At 39.6% G+C, this 16,576-nt stretch overlaps 1 protein-coding gene across 2 annotated transcripts in view; it reads right to left on the reverse strand.

Annotated features, from left to right (window-relative positions):
• Positions 1-16,576, reverse strand: part of pde3a (phosphodiesterase 3A, cGMP-inhibited) — a 123,599-nt gene that overhangs the window by 11,579 nt on the left and 95,444 nt on the right. The window contains exons 5-12 of one of the 2 annotated variants that reach the window (XM_067427009.1): positions 9,310-9,428; positions 8,991-9,168; positions 4,273-4,346; positions 3,887-4,050; positions 3,051-3,188; positions 1,882-1,993; positions 1,570-1,671; positions 1,291-1,490 (exon numbers count right to left, since the gene is read on the reverse strand). In XM_067427009.1, the coding sequence (XP_067283110.1) occupies positions 1,291-1,490; positions 1,570-1,671; positions 1,882-1,993; positions 3,051-3,188; positions 3,887-4,050; positions 4,273-4,346; positions 8,991-9,168; positions 9,310-9,428 (1,087 nt within the window). Of the gene's footprint in view, positions 1-1,290; positions 1,491-1,569; positions 1,672-1,881; positions 1,994-3,050; positions 3,189-3,886; positions 4,051-4,272; positions 4,347-8,990; positions 9,223-9,309; positions 9,429-16,576 lie in introns of both variants that reach the window. The other variant, XM_067427008.1, reaches the window with a different exon arrangement.

The raw sequence follows: 16,576 nt of genomic DNA on the forward strand, positions 1-16,576 counted from the left end.
GTTATACAAATTTGTGTCCTCATAAACCACATAAACAGGCTCACACACACACACACACACACACACACACACACACACACACACACACACACACACACACACACACACACACACACACACACACACACACACACACACACACACACACACTCCACACATGCACACTCACACACACTTACCTACATACACACACACACAACACACAAACATCCATTCATGTGTACACACAGGCACGCACACACACACACACACACACACACACACACACACACACACACACACACACACACACACACACACACACACACACACACACACACACACACACAGTAGGGGCCAAAAAGGTATAATAACCCTACAAGTTTGATTAAACCATAAAAACATATGAGTTAATTATTTAATATTTTAAAAACATTTTAAATATGAGGGAAGAACAAAACACTAAACTTGGTTGAGGTATTTATCGGACAGAAATATTTTACAAAAAATGCAAACCACAGCTACAAGTGTTCCTTTACTACACAAAAAATGGACAGAAAAACAAAATGCTCAAAGGAAAAAGCATAACTTGACTACAACATAATCAGTCATTAGTATTTAGTTGGTTCTCTCTTGTTTTTGCATGTGTTCATAATTTCGATGCATGACAGTCTGGCAAAGAATTATGTATATGCAAATTGCCATGTTTCATTGTGTTATCACAAATAAAACAATCGACACAGAGCACAATTATATACAGCTCTGGGAAAAATAAGAGACAACTTAAAGGGACAGTTCTCTTTAAAAGAAGATATTTGGAAGAATGTTTGTAACCAAGCAGATAGAACAACCATTCACTATCATAGTATTTGTTCCCTACTATGGTAGTGAATGGTTGCTCAATCTGCTTGGTTACAAACATTCTTCCAAATATATTTTTTGTGTTCAGCAGAAGAAAGAAACTCATACAGGTTTGGAACAACATGAGGGTGAGTAAATGATGACAGAATTTTCATTTTTGGGTGAGCTATCAATGTTAAATAGTCTCAATTTTTTCCAGAGCTGTATATATTTTTCATTACACCTGTGTCAATTTCGTAGAAACTGCTACATACACTACACCAGTGTTGTTCAGCTCATGGATTAAATCACCTTTCCGAAACCCTTATTATTAATTAGTGTACGAGGTGTACTTGAGTAATTTCCTCTCTGTATTAGTATAAGTGCCCGCTATGACTCTTAAGAAAGCACATACAATACAATACAAGGAAATGACTTCTCCACAGAAACACTTCAAGGAAAAGTGATGACCTGTGGAGCGCTGGTGGCCACCAGGAACGCATTGGTCCTGCCAGGATGGTCGTAATCATGCATGGCAGCCGCGACGTAAAGCGCCATCAGCTCCAGAGCGGGGATGAGGCCGGACAGACAGCCGTAACTCTGCTCCTCTATGGGATACGTCTTTGACATCAGGTACTTTGTGCGGCCGTGAGCGAGTCCACTGTCAGAGTCTAAAGACAGACAGAGTCTTCAAACACAAATTATTTCCATTGTAACTTTTCCAAACTGTGATAAGTGTAACATTCTTACCTGAGTCACTAAGTGATCCCAGTGTAGGTAAACCAGGCACAGGCTGAGTAGTGAGGTACCAAACCGCATGTAGGACGTCTGTTGCATGGATCCTGTTGTGATCTGTGGAAGAAGACGAGGTTTGATACTGTAAACGACCACTAGGGGGAGATACAACACACACTAAAGTACAGTGCACCACAGCTGATGATTTAGGGGCAGTTTATTCCACTAGAGGTGACGCTGACTGCACACAACATCTGCTGTACATCATAAGTTATTTCATTGTTAACATATTTCTGTAAACATGTCTCTTGCAGCACAAGGACTCACATGGGATGTCCCTGTATCCGTTCTCCAGAGCGTGGAAGTAGTTCATGAACTCTCTCACCGGAATCTTGAACGTCTCAAAGAGTCCCGTATCCACAAACAACCGGTAGGACACCTGAACCACGGAGAGCAATCGCAAATCTTTTTAGATCTTTCAAGTCTTAAATTAAACAACACATTCAAAACAATAATACTGTATGTGTGTGTGTGTGTGTGTGTGTGTGTGTGTGTACACACATATATACACACACACACACACACACACACACACACACACACACACACACACACACACACACACACACACACACACACACACATACACACACACACACACACACACACACAATATTACATAAACATAAACTTTTATGTTAGATGTGATTGATCACGATTAATCAATCTGACAGCCCAATACACACACACAAACATGAACAAATACGACGTACATAAAGTTGCTACATTTAAACAAACACTTATTTTACACTTGTTTATTTAATATTTATTACAAATTTACTATATATATATATTTCCATGGAATCAAATCTATGGATTGTTTCCGCCATAGAATAAAAAGAAAAAAAAGAAGGTAATTGTGACTTTTTATGTCACAATTCAGACTTTATAACTTGTGAAGTTTATATCTCAATTCTGGGGACAAAATCAGGGATAAAAAGTGAATTTTTAAAAAAATACTTTTTGGATCCATGGTGTAACATGTAACAAATTGTTCCAACAAATTGATTCATTGCTATTATTTAATAAAAAAGAGATTTTTTAAAGTCCAAATATGAGCCAATTATCCTAGCACAGGAGTTAGATTGTATATACATTGTTGCTAGAATAGAGAAATTGTAGGCTTTCACATTGGGAAACAATCTGTAACAATTTTTCATGCGTTTTGTTGAACTAATGACGTCGTCATCGTCTAAAATGCATGCACAGGTTATTTCCGAGTTGCCTTTGACATTCACAAGAATTGCGCCGAGGTTCCAGTGCAACCGAACTCAGACTACCTCCTCTCGTGTTCGGTCCACACAACAGCTTTCACATTACCAATTATTCAAGCGAACTATGCCCTTTTTTGAACTAAACTGCCAGTGTAAAGCACCCTTAGTGAGTGTGTATTGTGTGCCTGTGCTCTCCACCTCCACTAGATGTCAGCGTCTCACCTGGCTGAGAATGCAGCCACATCTGCCATTGGTTTTCTCCACCAGACTGAAGATGGGGAAGTTCCAGTTGTTGATCTGACTCATGAGAGGCTCGAGTCCCTCCATTACCAGGGGCTCTGGGGCCAAGATGGGCTTATCCTGCAGAGGAAATGATTTCAGGTCACAAACTGTGCCATCTTGACTGAAATTACTTACTAAAAAAGTGGTGCATATGAAACTACTCAAGAGGGTAGTTAGAACGGCATCGCACAAAGAGAGTCTGTCATCAAACCACAGCAAAAACAAATCACCAGCACATCAAAGCAAAAACGCTCTGTGATGACAGGTTTAGTTTTACAGGATCAAACAGCTCAGAGTATTGCACATAACACTCATTTATTTATGCCATTGCTGGATTTTTTTTGTGCATTATACATTTTCTGCACACTGCAAAGAATCGATTTGATTCCTCAGTATTTTTGTCTTGTTTTCCAGTACAAATATCTAAACCATTTTAAATCAAGATGCATTTACAAGTCCTGTGTTCTTATAAAATAATAAAATAATGTCTTCTTTTAGAAGCATTCGAATTAAGTGAGCATATGCTTAAAAAATAAATAAAACACAAATAACACTTTTTGCTTCACAAGAAAAGTTCTCAAGATATTTGTACTGGAAACAAGACAAGAATACAGAATAATCATTTCTTTGCAGTGTGCAGAAAATGTATATGCATATTTTATGCATGCTGATGCAGGTCCTCTAACACCGAACAGCAGCAGAAAAAAGCCCATCTGCCTGCCTGAACTAAACTGCAGTGATAAAAAATCAATTTGTCCTGCAGAAGCCCTGTTTACCTCGGGTGGTATGAGAGCGGCCAGCGTGAGCGTCTGAGGCGGGTACGTCCCGCAGGGCTTCCTGTGACCCTCTCCGTCTTCCTCGTTCTGTGCAAAGTCGCTGCTGTCACTGTGGTTGGTCTCATAGGTGCTGTCATAGTCTGATGACATTATCACCGGTTCGTCTGAAAGGTTATTAGAAAAGCGTGATTACGCCTGTTGTAATATTTCACGTTTGAGCAGACTGACGGCTTAGAAAGACTCGTAAAGACACCAATTACATATTAACTCAGAGATTCAATCGAGGATTGAGCTGTAATATCACAGATCGCAACAGAAAAATAGATAATAAGTGAAATGCATCTAAATGCTAATTCAGAGACGGACAGACATGACGGCAGCATCACCTGACGGTTGGGTTCGGTCTCCTGCGTCTGTGGATCCGTCCCCGTGCCTCAGTTTACTGTACGGCCTTCCACAACTACAACACACACAACAATCACTGTCACGACTCATTGTCACATTTACAAAACATACACACAGGCACGTGCACACGCACGCACGCACACACGCACACACATACACACACACACACACACACACACACACACACACACACACACACACACACACACACACACACACACACACACACACACACACACACACACACACACACACACACACACTCATAGAATATACAATCATTTTATGGATTTAGTTAATTAGTTAATTTAATTCATTTTGTTTTATAGATTACACAGCTCAAAAAAAACCTTTTTGCTTCAGAAACATTTAAATAACCCATTAAACCCATTAAAAATAAACCCGTTAAACGTTTGAATAACCCGTTGCTTTTCTGTAGCTCAACCAGGAGAGCGTGGCGCTAGCAACGCCAAGGACACCGGTTTGATTCCCAGGGAAAGCAAGATGTAAGTCGCTTTAGATAAAGCGTCTGCCAAATGTGTAAATGTTAACCTTAAAATATTATGCAACAAATATTATGCACCGATCAGACATAACATTATGACAGGTGAAGTGAATAACACTGATTATCTCTTCATCACGGCACCTGTTAGTGGGTGGGATATATTAGGCAGCAAGTGAACATTTTGTCCTCAAAGTTGATGTGTTAGAAGCAGGAAAAATGGGCAAGCGTGAGGATTTGAGCGAGATTGACGAGGGCCAAATTGTGACGGCTAGACGACTGGGTCAGAGCATCTCCAAAACTGCAGCTCTTGTGGGCTGTTCCCGGTCTGCAGTGGTCAGTATCTATCAAAAGTGCTCCAAGAGGAACAGTGGAGAACCGGCCACAGGGTCATGGGCGGCCAAGGCTCATTGATGCACGTGGGGAGCGAAGGCTGGCCCGTGTGGTCCGATCAAACAGACGAGCTACTGGAGCTCAGATTGCTGAAAGGTGTCAGAATACACAGAGCATCTCAGTTTGTTGTGTATGGAGCGGCATAGCCGCAGACCAGTCAGGGTGCCCATGCTGACCCCTGACCCCGCCGAAAGCACCAACAGTGGCACGTGAGCATCAGAACTGGACCACAGAGCAATGGAAGAAGGTGGCCTGGTCTGAGGAATCACGTTTTCTTTTACATCATGTGGATGGTCCGGTGCATGGGAGTGCTTACCTGAGGAACACATGGCCCCAGGATGCACTATGGGAAGAAGGCGAGCCGGCGGAGAAGTGTGATGCTTTGGTCAATGTTCTGCTGGGAAACCTTGGGTTCTCTATCCATATGGATGTTACTTTGACACGCTCCACCTACCTGAGTATTGTTGCAGAGCAGACCATGTACAGCCTTTCATTGAAATGGTATTCCCTGGTGGCTGTGACTCCTTCAGCAGGATAATGCACAGCAAAATGGTTCAGGAATGGTTTGAGAAGCACAACGAGTTTGAGTTTTTGAGATTGACTTAGCCTCCAAATTCCCCAGATCTCAATCCAATCGAGCATCTGTGGGATGGGCTGAACAAACTAGGCCGATCCATGGAGGCACCACTTCGCAACTTACAGGACTTAAAGGATCTGCTGCTAACATCTTGGTGCCAGATACCACAGCACACCTTCAGGGCTCTAGTGGAGTGCATGTCTCGACGGGTCAGGGCTGTTTTGGCAGCAAAAGAGGACCAACACAATATTAGAAAGGTCATAATATTATTATAATATCTGATTGGTGTATATTTTACAATTGACTTTCTCAGGACAGGTTCCTGGTCTTATTGTCGACAATTTGTCTGATTTATTTTGATAAAAGTTTTGTCTTTTATTTGCTTTTGTATCGCATTTTAACAGCAACAACAATAATTAAATAATAATAATAACTGTTGTACAACAGCAAGTAAAGTAATAAACCAACAATTTACTCTCTCACTGCGTTCCTGGTTTTATTGTGGATGATTTGTCTGTTAATGTTATTCCAAATAAAAAAATAAAAAAAGATCTTTCATCAAATTTCATCATTTTCAAAACTCAATCAATTTCCAAAGAATAAAATCAAGTCACATTCTGCTCTTTCCCCCTCTCACATTATATCCTGTTTCACTCTGAAATAAGTCAGATCACGATATAAAAAAATGCCATTTCGTGTTGACTTCTATCATCCATCATTGCAGGCACTGGAATCTGTTCATTACGCTTGATGTTTTGATGCTTTGTGAGTTAGGAAAGCTAGGAAATGGTGGATAGCGTATGCATTTCATGCATATTTTAATATTCTGAAGTGAAAATGGAGAGGCGTCCTGATTGTGTGCGCAGGCGCTCTAGTCGTTGTCACTGTTGTTTAGTTTAGCTCGGTGAAATAGCGGGTCAGACAGAACCTAATCAAGCTGTTCCTTTGTGCCCAGCATTCATTACGGGCCAAGGGGACGGTGACCTTGTCTCATCGCCAGGACATTAGTGATCGCTGTGAGTAAAACAGCAGATCTGACCATGTATGTCCATCTGTTAATATTTAGACAGAGTGTTGGTTATTTTTCACAGTTAATGATCAGTGGTTGTTCAGTAACCACATAATGGGCTGAAGCTGCAGTCCACTGTTGTAGAACATCCCGGGCCACAGGATACGCTCCGATCTTTGGAGACGGCAAGCATGTGGTTTTTAGCGTGGTGATGAATTGTGCCCGAAATGAATATTAACTCGATGTTCGCTTTCAAAATTACCCATTAGTATCCCTGCATGGAATCAAAATTCTTCAAAAAGACCTTCAGAGAATTTGAGCACACCTCATTCACAAAAAGCAACACAATTTCAGGTACACAACACTGTTTGGGCAACTTTTTAATAAAAGGCTCAGCTTTTACAACTCGTGTTGTGAGTTCTTTCAGGAATATTACTGATCACTCACAGACATGACATGGCTGATTCACATATTTCACCCCAAAAATGTCATCATTTACTCACGCTCATGTTGCTCCAAACCTTTATATATTTCATTTTTGGGTGAACTATTAGAATCCAATATAATAACAGCTGTTATTAAATGAGTTGTTATTAAAAACATATGATATTGATATTTTAAGTATGAAAATGAATTTGTAATATGCAAATATGTTCTGTGGACGGTCAACCTGCATGTGTGTTTAATAAATCATTTTGATAATACAACATTATTTTGAAATATTTTTTTTTTAAACCAACGATAGATATGAAAGTGTATATTTCATATGATAATTAAAAAAGTTATAGTTTTGAGTTCTGTGGATGCTACACCTGCTTGTTTGTTTATTAAGTATTTTGGATAATATAACACAAAATTATTTTAAATAAATTGCAGCAAGAATTTTTTAACAAATATAGATTTTGAAATATAGATAAATTTTTATGTAAAATATGAGTATTACATTATTAGTAAGAAAATGTGAAATTAAAGATTTGAGGTCTGTGGGTGCTACATATGCATGCTTGTTTATTAAATATTTTGGAAAATATAATCATTTTGTGTTAAAAAATTACCGCAAGGGTCATTAAAAATTGATATAAAATGAACATGTAAATAATAAGAATGAGATGATTAATATGAAAATATAAAAATGTACTTATAGGAAAATCCTATGGAAGCTACACCTGCATGTTTGTTTATTAAATATTTTGGAAAATATAATACAAAATGAATAAAAAACAATTGCAGCAAATAGATATGAAAATGAATATTTCATAAAAATTAAATGTTTCATATGCAAATATTAAATGATAGATTTGAGTTATGTGGACACTACACCAGCATTTTTGTTTATTAAATATTTTGGAAAATATAATTTTGCATGATAAATTACATCAAAATCTATTAAACATTTATATGAAATTAATATTTAAATTATAAGAATGAGATGATTAATATGCAAATATAAAATAATACACAGAGAAATCCTGTGAACGCTACACCTGCATGTTTATTTATTAAATATTTTGGAAAATATAATAACACTTTTGCGTAATAAATTACAGCTAGAGTTATTCACAAAAATGATATAAAATGAATATATATAAATGATAAGAATGAGATGACTAATGTGCATATATAAAATGATTTATTACTTTTGGATAATTTGACAATGCTTTAAGATACAAATACAAATGTAGTGCTTTTTATGTCTGCTTTCAAGTTCCAACAGTGAATGAATTTTTTTGCTCTCCTAGAATTGTTACCCATTCACATGATTATATGACTGACACACAGCAACGGCTGGAGTTAAAAATCTTCATTTGTTATATACTGAAGAAACAAACACACCTACATGTTGGACGCACTGGGGGTGAGCAGATAAACATCACATTTTCATTTTTGGATGAACTATCCCTTTAAGGCGAGTCAGTCACTCGGCGGCCATCTTTGAAACGCTATTTCAGTCGTGAAAGTACAGCTACTGATATGTGACAACATCTGTCTCATTCATTTTGTTTGTAAATGCTCAAATCATGACTAAAAAGGCTGGACTGTTTCTGTAGCAAGTGGAACTTCTAACGGCAGCTGCAGTGACGTAATAACTTTACCAGTTGGCGATTGGCTCTTTCATTTAGAAGGCGGGACTTATTCCGCCATATTGTGCGTTGCACTTTCTCCCATTCATAGTAATATGAGTGCATCATCTTTGTATATCTTAAGTCTTTAGGTTTACCTGCTACAAAGTGGAGGAGGCGCCCAGTGTGTGGTAGTGGGGCTGGGGGCGCTCTGACTGTGGGTTAAGGCTTTGTGGGGGCTGCGTGGCGGCGGGCCGTCGCCCTGGGGAAGCTCTGTGTCAGGCAGCTCCACTGAAGGGCTTTTGTTGGTGGGACTGTTGACCGGAGTGCCCTGGACTGGAGGGGAGTGGCAGGGTGAAGCCAGAGGTGAGATGTTGGAAGAAGGATAACCTGTCAGAGAGCAGAGGCATCACACTGGCACTGCCAAAGCCTATTTATCTCCTTACACTTGACAAACACACACACAGAGTGCTTTACCTCTTCGGCTCTTGCTATAGATGTGGTTGGTGGCGGAGGCAGCGTATGAAGCGGACATGGATCTGCTCTTGGAAATGGTGAGCATAACGGAGTTGTTCCATGAGTCACTGTTCACCAAACTGCAAAAGAGGAGAAGATCTCATGTTTTTACCTGCACTGTGAAGCCTAACGCTCAAAATAATTAAGTGGTTTGAGTAGAGCCAACTTAAACCAAACAAATAATATTTGGAACTTTTCTTTTCTTTTGAGTTCACAAAACTGAGTTTTAAGAACTTGTTTCTTTATATTAGACAAAATTTAATTTAAAGGGGGGGGGGGGGGTGAAATGCTGTTTCCTGCATACTGAGCTTTTTACACTGTTAAAGACTTGGATTCCCATCCTAAACATTGACAAAGTTTCAAAAACTAATGTTGGACGTTTGATGGAGTATTTCTGTGTCAAAAATACTCCTTCCGGTTTCTCACGAGTTTCGGAGAGTTTTTTTCCGAGTATGGCTCGGCTTGACGTTAATAGAGCGGAAGGTCCTTGTGTGGGCTGTACGGGCTCTTCTCCCGGTAGGGTGTGCGCGCGTGACTAGAGCGAGAGAGGAAATGCACGTCCGTAAACACTCGCTCAGGTGCAGATCCAGTCGTCCGTGAACACTTATGTCGGTTATAGTCCGCGCCACGCTCCACTTCATTCCTCCACTTTGACATTAAGCGACTTCAACGCTTCAGCACAGCATTCCGGGAAGGCAGCGCTGCATTTGAACCGATTAGAACGCAGAAATGACGGGAAGCTTTACAACATCGCTTCAGTCGCGTCGCAAAGTGGATCTCCACACTCCAAGAAGTGTGTTTTTGACGGAGCCGTCCCAGCAATAAAGGTTCGGTCCTGCTTTGGAAGCAGCCGGTGAGTAAAACTGCTTCAAATGTCTGTGCTGTCGGCTATCGTCGCGTGAGTAAACATCAGTAAACGACACGATCGCGTGCTTCGTCATTCAAATGTGCTAACGGACTCCATTGTTGTTCTCTGTATAACGTTACACTAGTCTGACGTGCAAAACCGTTTTGCTTGCTACTGCTAAGGTTTAGTCGCATACAATAGTTCATAAACCGAAACATGTCCTCATAAACTGAGAGTAAAGACACACAAATGTTGACAGGCCACTAAATACAGTCCATACCACAGAGACGGACGTCCTGCTGTTTCTATTTCAGCCTCCGAATTAGATTCTGGATCATATATCTATTAGCTGAGATAGATGGGTTTCTCCACGCTTGAGGACGTCACCTCTTTGCGCGATCGTCATTCTTTAGCTCCGCCCACTCGATACTCCTCCAGCCGCTCGTTTTTTCCCGGAAAGACTCGGTACAGCCCATATTTCTTTTATAAATATAATAAAACTAAAGACTTTTCGGAGATATGAAGAATGCAATACTACTCTATAGGTACTCAAGATTGACATGAGATTGACTGAAACTGAGTGTTTCACCCCCCCTTTAACGGAAAATGGGCTAGTGAAAAACATGCTTTGCTATTACACTCAAAAAGGAGAGTAAATGGTAAAATTAAGTGTTACATAATGTTTTTTGTGCAAGGTTAATGTTAAGTGGGAGATTTGGTAGTGTTTAATGTTTTGTTATGCTAATTTAGAATAGCTTCTGTTATTTGGGGTTTTGTAGGGTTAAAAAACAGATATATATTAAATATTTTATATTGCTGTCATTCAGCAATCACTATGGTATGCTGATGCTATCAAAGTGTTGTGTTACCAATTAGCAATTTAGCTTTCATTATATTAGCGAGTTAAAGCTAGCCAAGTTTTCACACTAAAAATATTTAAATTAAGATTACATGATAATTTTGAGTTAAATGCATGAATAAGCGTACTCAAATTTAAGTTAAGAGTAATTAAAATTTACGAGTAATAAATAAAAACAGCAAGTTTTGCTTACTTAAACTTTGAATTTCTTAACTTAAAAAATGTTATGTAACTGATCACCTTAAATTTCTGGAGTTATGCCAAATTATTTACATGTTTTAAATTTGAGGTGCTTCTCAATCCGATTAATAACGGATTATTTGGCTGCGTGTAAAGGTAGCCATTGTGTCCTCAATGAAGATACTTCAGCTTAACTCAACATGGCATAACCATTTACCTCTCAAGAGGCAAACTTGTAAATGAGAAAGTTCACAATGCACTTTCCGAGGTTACAAAAGTCCAAGTGGTGTATCTTTGCAGAGCGGGTCAGACTTGATTTTTCCTGCCAACTATAAAGGACCCGAGCGAACAGGCCTCCTGCTGTGGGAACACTCTTCAGATATCCATTAAGGAGACCTGGTACTTTAAGACCAGCCTCAACATGGTAATGCAGGCAATCGTGTGACCCTCCATTTTTCACAGGGGCTTTTATTTCGACAGGACCTGAATCTAAACACAACCCTGGCTCTCGTGTCTCCAGGAAGCCTCTTTAAACTCTCTGTCTACATAGTGCAGATGGCTATCTGGATATCCGTATTAATGGGCTGAACTTTAGCTGGGCTGTATAACACGCTGAAATAAGAGATATAAAGGTGGAGAAATGCCCAAAGATGGACATTATAAAATGTGAATCAAACATTCAGACGGAGCGATGCAGTAGGAGCTCTGGAAAGTTCAAGCGCTTGACGGCGATCCATAACAGCTGTGCGAAACACTAATGGATGAGACAACGATGACAAACAAAACAAAATGAGGGCAAACGGATCAAAGTGGTTTCAGATAAATCTCTCCCTGGACTCATATTTTCAGAAAGTACTTACTGTTGCTTCAAAACACTTCATGAGTCACATTCAGCGGACCTGAGAAGTATTTGGACAAATGTGCAAATGTCATTGCATTAAATTACAAAAGCACAAGCGTACTTCTCAAACAAAAATGTCAGTGTGTGTTAGGTTTGAAATAATAAAACAATAGATAATGGCTTCAAAATGAAGTATTTGGACACTTTTGTGTTTGTGAATCATCATTGGAACATGCACGTAGTTAATGTGATGAACTACACATGTGGTTTCTCTGCTAGGACACCTGAGTGAACTTAAAGGGGTCCTATTATGCTCCTTTTTACATGATGTAACATGATGTGTCCCCGGGGTGTGTATGTGAAGTTTTAGCTCAATATACCCCACAGTATAGCATTTTTTTAATACATTTTATATAGCATGTTAAAATAGCCACTTTTTGAGGGTGCCGTTTTTGTGTGTCCCTTTAAATGCAAATGAGCTGCTGCTCCCGCCCCCTTTCTAGAAGAGGGCGGAGCTTTAAGAGCTTGTGTTAGCAGCTCTGATTACCTCGCAGACACACACTAAAAAGGTAGACACTGTTCAGCCTTTTATGTTTAATGTTTATGTTTATGTTCAAACCAGAGTCGGACAATGATGGAGAGACTCAAGAAGAAGTGACGACTTAGTAACACAGGACGTTTCTGAAGGGTTAGTTGATGAATTTATGAGTTAACCATCTTCAAGTCATCGATAAGCATATTCTGTCAGGATAATATGCCAGCAGCCATATCACCCTGTAGCCCAAGACTGGTTTCCCACTGAAGCTAAGCAGGGCTGAGCCTGGTCAGTACCTGGATGGGAGACCAACTGGAAAAACTAGGTCACTGCTGGTAGAGGTGTTAGTGAGGCCAGCAGGGGGCGCTCACCCTGTGGTCTGTGTGGGTCCTAACACCCCAGTATAGTGATGGGGACACTATACTGTCAAAGAGCACCGTCTTTCGGATGAGACGTTAAATCGAGGTCCTGACTCTCTGTGGTCGTTAAAAATCCCTGGATGTCCTTTGGAAAAAGAAAAGGGGTGTAACCCCGGCATCCTGGCCAAAATTGCCCATTGACCTCTGTCCATCATGGTCTCCTAATAATCCCCATATCCTGATTGGCTTCATCACTCGGTCTCCTCTCCACCAATCAGCTGGTGTGTGGTGAGCGTTCTGGCACAATATGGCTGCCGTCACATCATCCAGGTGGATGCTGCACATTGGTGGTGGTTGAGGAGATCCCCCCCCCCCTTCTATATGTAAAGCGCTTTGGGTGTCTAGCCAGAGAATTTATGCATGAAGATAGAACAGGTATAGTTTAGTTTAATTACGGTAATACCTTATGTTGTCATGCTTTTTAAATTGCATTTGTGGTCTTAATGTATTGCAATAAATGTGAAAAGACGGATGCGACAGTTTGAGTGACTCCCAAATATTCTCGTCTACAACAACTCTTTCTCTTCTCCACATGGCTTTTGTTGGATGTTCCCGGGGGGCGGAGTTTATGTAAATTGTAAGGTTTGTGATGTCACCAACCCGGGAAGAAGTTAGTTGTTCCTAACCAGCTGTTTGTTGTAATCCTTAAAAAGCAATTTCTTTAAAAGTAAATATCGCCCTTTACTTTGAGCGTCATAACTTTGCAGATGTTGTTTATGCTCAAACAGCAACATTACACACTAACTAAAGTTAAAAAAGTCAAATCATATCATCCCTTTAATGTCAATTGACATCATACATTCACTAAAAATCACCAACAAGTGAATAACTCGTTCCCCGCCATTTTCCGGCTTTCCGTGTTTTCACTGTTATACGGTAGGGGACGCTACTACACATCTTCTGAAAGAGTGCAGAATCTCCTGATCAAAACACAGGAAAAGAAGCAGAAACAAGTGATAGCATATGTAAGCAGATGCATATAACAGTGAAAACATGGATTGCCTGAAAATTCAATCAATAGTGGAGAAGTGTATCGAAAATTATGGAAAATTTCGTCAATGGGAAAGAGTTAAAAGGCATTGAGAAAAAACAGTGATAGTAAACAGATTCTGCAGCATTTGAGATACTTTTACAACAACATTTTTATGTGTGATTAAAGTGTTAAAGACTTAAAACAAGGATGCCAACCAAAAGGATGTAGAAAGTAGTGTTGTAGTACTCGAGATCGGTCTTGGTCTCGAGACCGGTCTCGAGACCACTTTTTAAAGGTCTTGGTCTCGTCTCGGTATCGACCGCATTTTTACTCGGTCTCGTCTCGGTCTCGGGCGAAGATGACTCGGGATTTTGTCTCAAGACCGGTCAAGACCACAGCTGAAGGCATATAAAGAGCAGAGAACTCCACCCTGCGCACTCTCTCTGTCTTCAAAATAAGCACATAAGCTCTCTCTGATACTTCACATATTAAGCTAAATCAAAAGTTCAGAAAACCGAATCCATGTTGAACGTTGCGCGTTCGGACAACTGTTTTGAAGTACCGCTCGGTGTGAATTGCGCTCAAAAAAACGTTTGACCAGCTAAACAGCTGACATAGATCATACATTAAATAAACAGGAAACAATTTCTATCCAGTTATGAAGTGTTTTCTGTGTGACAAACCTTCCGCGATGTTCTGACAGCCGTGATTCACACACAACGGGTCTGCTAATGTCCGATTCACGACCAAATGACTCATTTGAACCGAATCATTTTAACGACGGTAATAAGAACTGATCTGTTCAACAATGAACTGAACGAATCAGTTTAATCATTTACTCAGAACACCTCAGAAATGAGAACACAAGTGCGCTTACCCAATTTAGCAAGAGTGGAGAGTAAGATTTATTAGTTTTAACTATCCACAGTATTTTAGCTTATGTATGTTGAATGTGTAGTAAAATAAATAGTCTAAAATCATTTAGTTTAGACTGGAGTGAGGTGAAAACAGAACAAAGTTGTTTGTTAGCTAGCTGATCATTTTATTAAATTGTATATGGCAGAAAATGTGGCTATTTGTTAACTGTTAATGCTATTTCTAATATTGATATGATTATATACCAAAACAATTCAACATGTTGGAACAAAAGAAACATCAAGATAAGAGATCATACATAATATGAGATATAACCATAAGATAATAAAAAATGATTGTTTCGTTGCATTGTGAGATATTTGTTAAATCAAACTGTAGTTAATCAAAAAATGCAAGTACAGGGTTTCTTTTCCTTGTTGTTGCACAATAAAGCTGCACAATAACATTTTCAATTTGTAAATGAAAAATATGTACATATGTAAAATAATTTGCTTAAGCAGCATACTAATGCATATCTGTATGATACATATTCCACCTCCTGTTATTCACATTCATTTAAGACATAATGGACTGTGTCTGAGATCAATACCTCATCCAGATTAGCATTCTTAGGGAACTTTGAGTTTTAAAATGGGCACGAGCGCTTTTCACAAAACAAAACACAAAACTCTGTCAGTGTCAGTTTGGTGTTTGTGTCCACCATACACTGTAAACAATATGGACACGTCGTCTTCAGTGCCTCCCATTGACGAAAAGTTAAGTGTTATTTGCTCATAGAAGAAAAAGATTAATTCCCACAAAGCTGCAATGCCTTTTGATTATTTGATCAAAACTTCTCTCATGGTACACTTACACACCCACACATACGAGAGAAGTGCCAATCATATGCATATTCCACATTTTATCATAAGTGTGGGGACATGCATTGGTCTCGGTCTTGACTCGGTCTCGGCCTGTCTTGGTCTTGGTCTTGACTCGGTCTCGGCCCTTCAAAGTCTTGGTCTTGTCTTGGTCTCGGCCCTTCAAAGTCTTGGTCTTGTCTTGGTCTCGGTTTAGGTGGTCTCGACTACAACACTAGTAGAAAGGCTGATTGCAGTGATCAAGACTATGATTAATTCAACATGAAACGGCATTTGGAACCCATTTTATTTTCACAATGTGACATATTTCTGGTAAAATCAATGCCAAAGGAATGTAAGGCGAGACTTGATTTTATCCATAAGGGATTGATTGCATAATGAAACATGGGTGTTACACACACTACAACAGAGCATCATTGTGCTTTTACTTTTATTGTATTAACGATAATTACTGCATTTACTATTGGCAAAACTTTAGAAAGGCGTCATTACATTTCACAGTAGCCTGAAATCATTGGCGGACTTAGGCCCCTGGCTGCTTTGGGCCCAGGGAATATCTGATATTGCCAAAACATTTGGTCTATAAATGTATAGTAATCTATTTATCCTCGCTGTGTGATGAAAACCATTATATCCATTTGGTGTCAAAGCTGTCAATCACGCCGCGTATCTCCCACCCTGTGGAAGTATCTCGCCGGTCTCGAGAAGTTTCATCATATTGTGAAGATGTTAACGCACGGATTTCCGAAGTGAAGTGAAACAATGTTGACTGAGCATAGCACTATATTTTTTCTGATCTATTTTTCTCCCTTCCTTCAGGATGTCTGTCTCTGTAAAG

The sequence above is a fragment of the Pseudorasbora parva genome, chromosome 20 (genome assembly GCF_024679245.1).
Source record: "Pseudorasbora parva isolate DD20220531a chromosome 20, ASM2467924v1, whole genome shotgun sequence".
Taxonomy (NCBI): domain Eukaryota; kingdom Metazoa; phylum Chordata; class Actinopteri; order Cypriniformes; family Gobionidae; genus Pseudorasbora; species Pseudorasbora parva.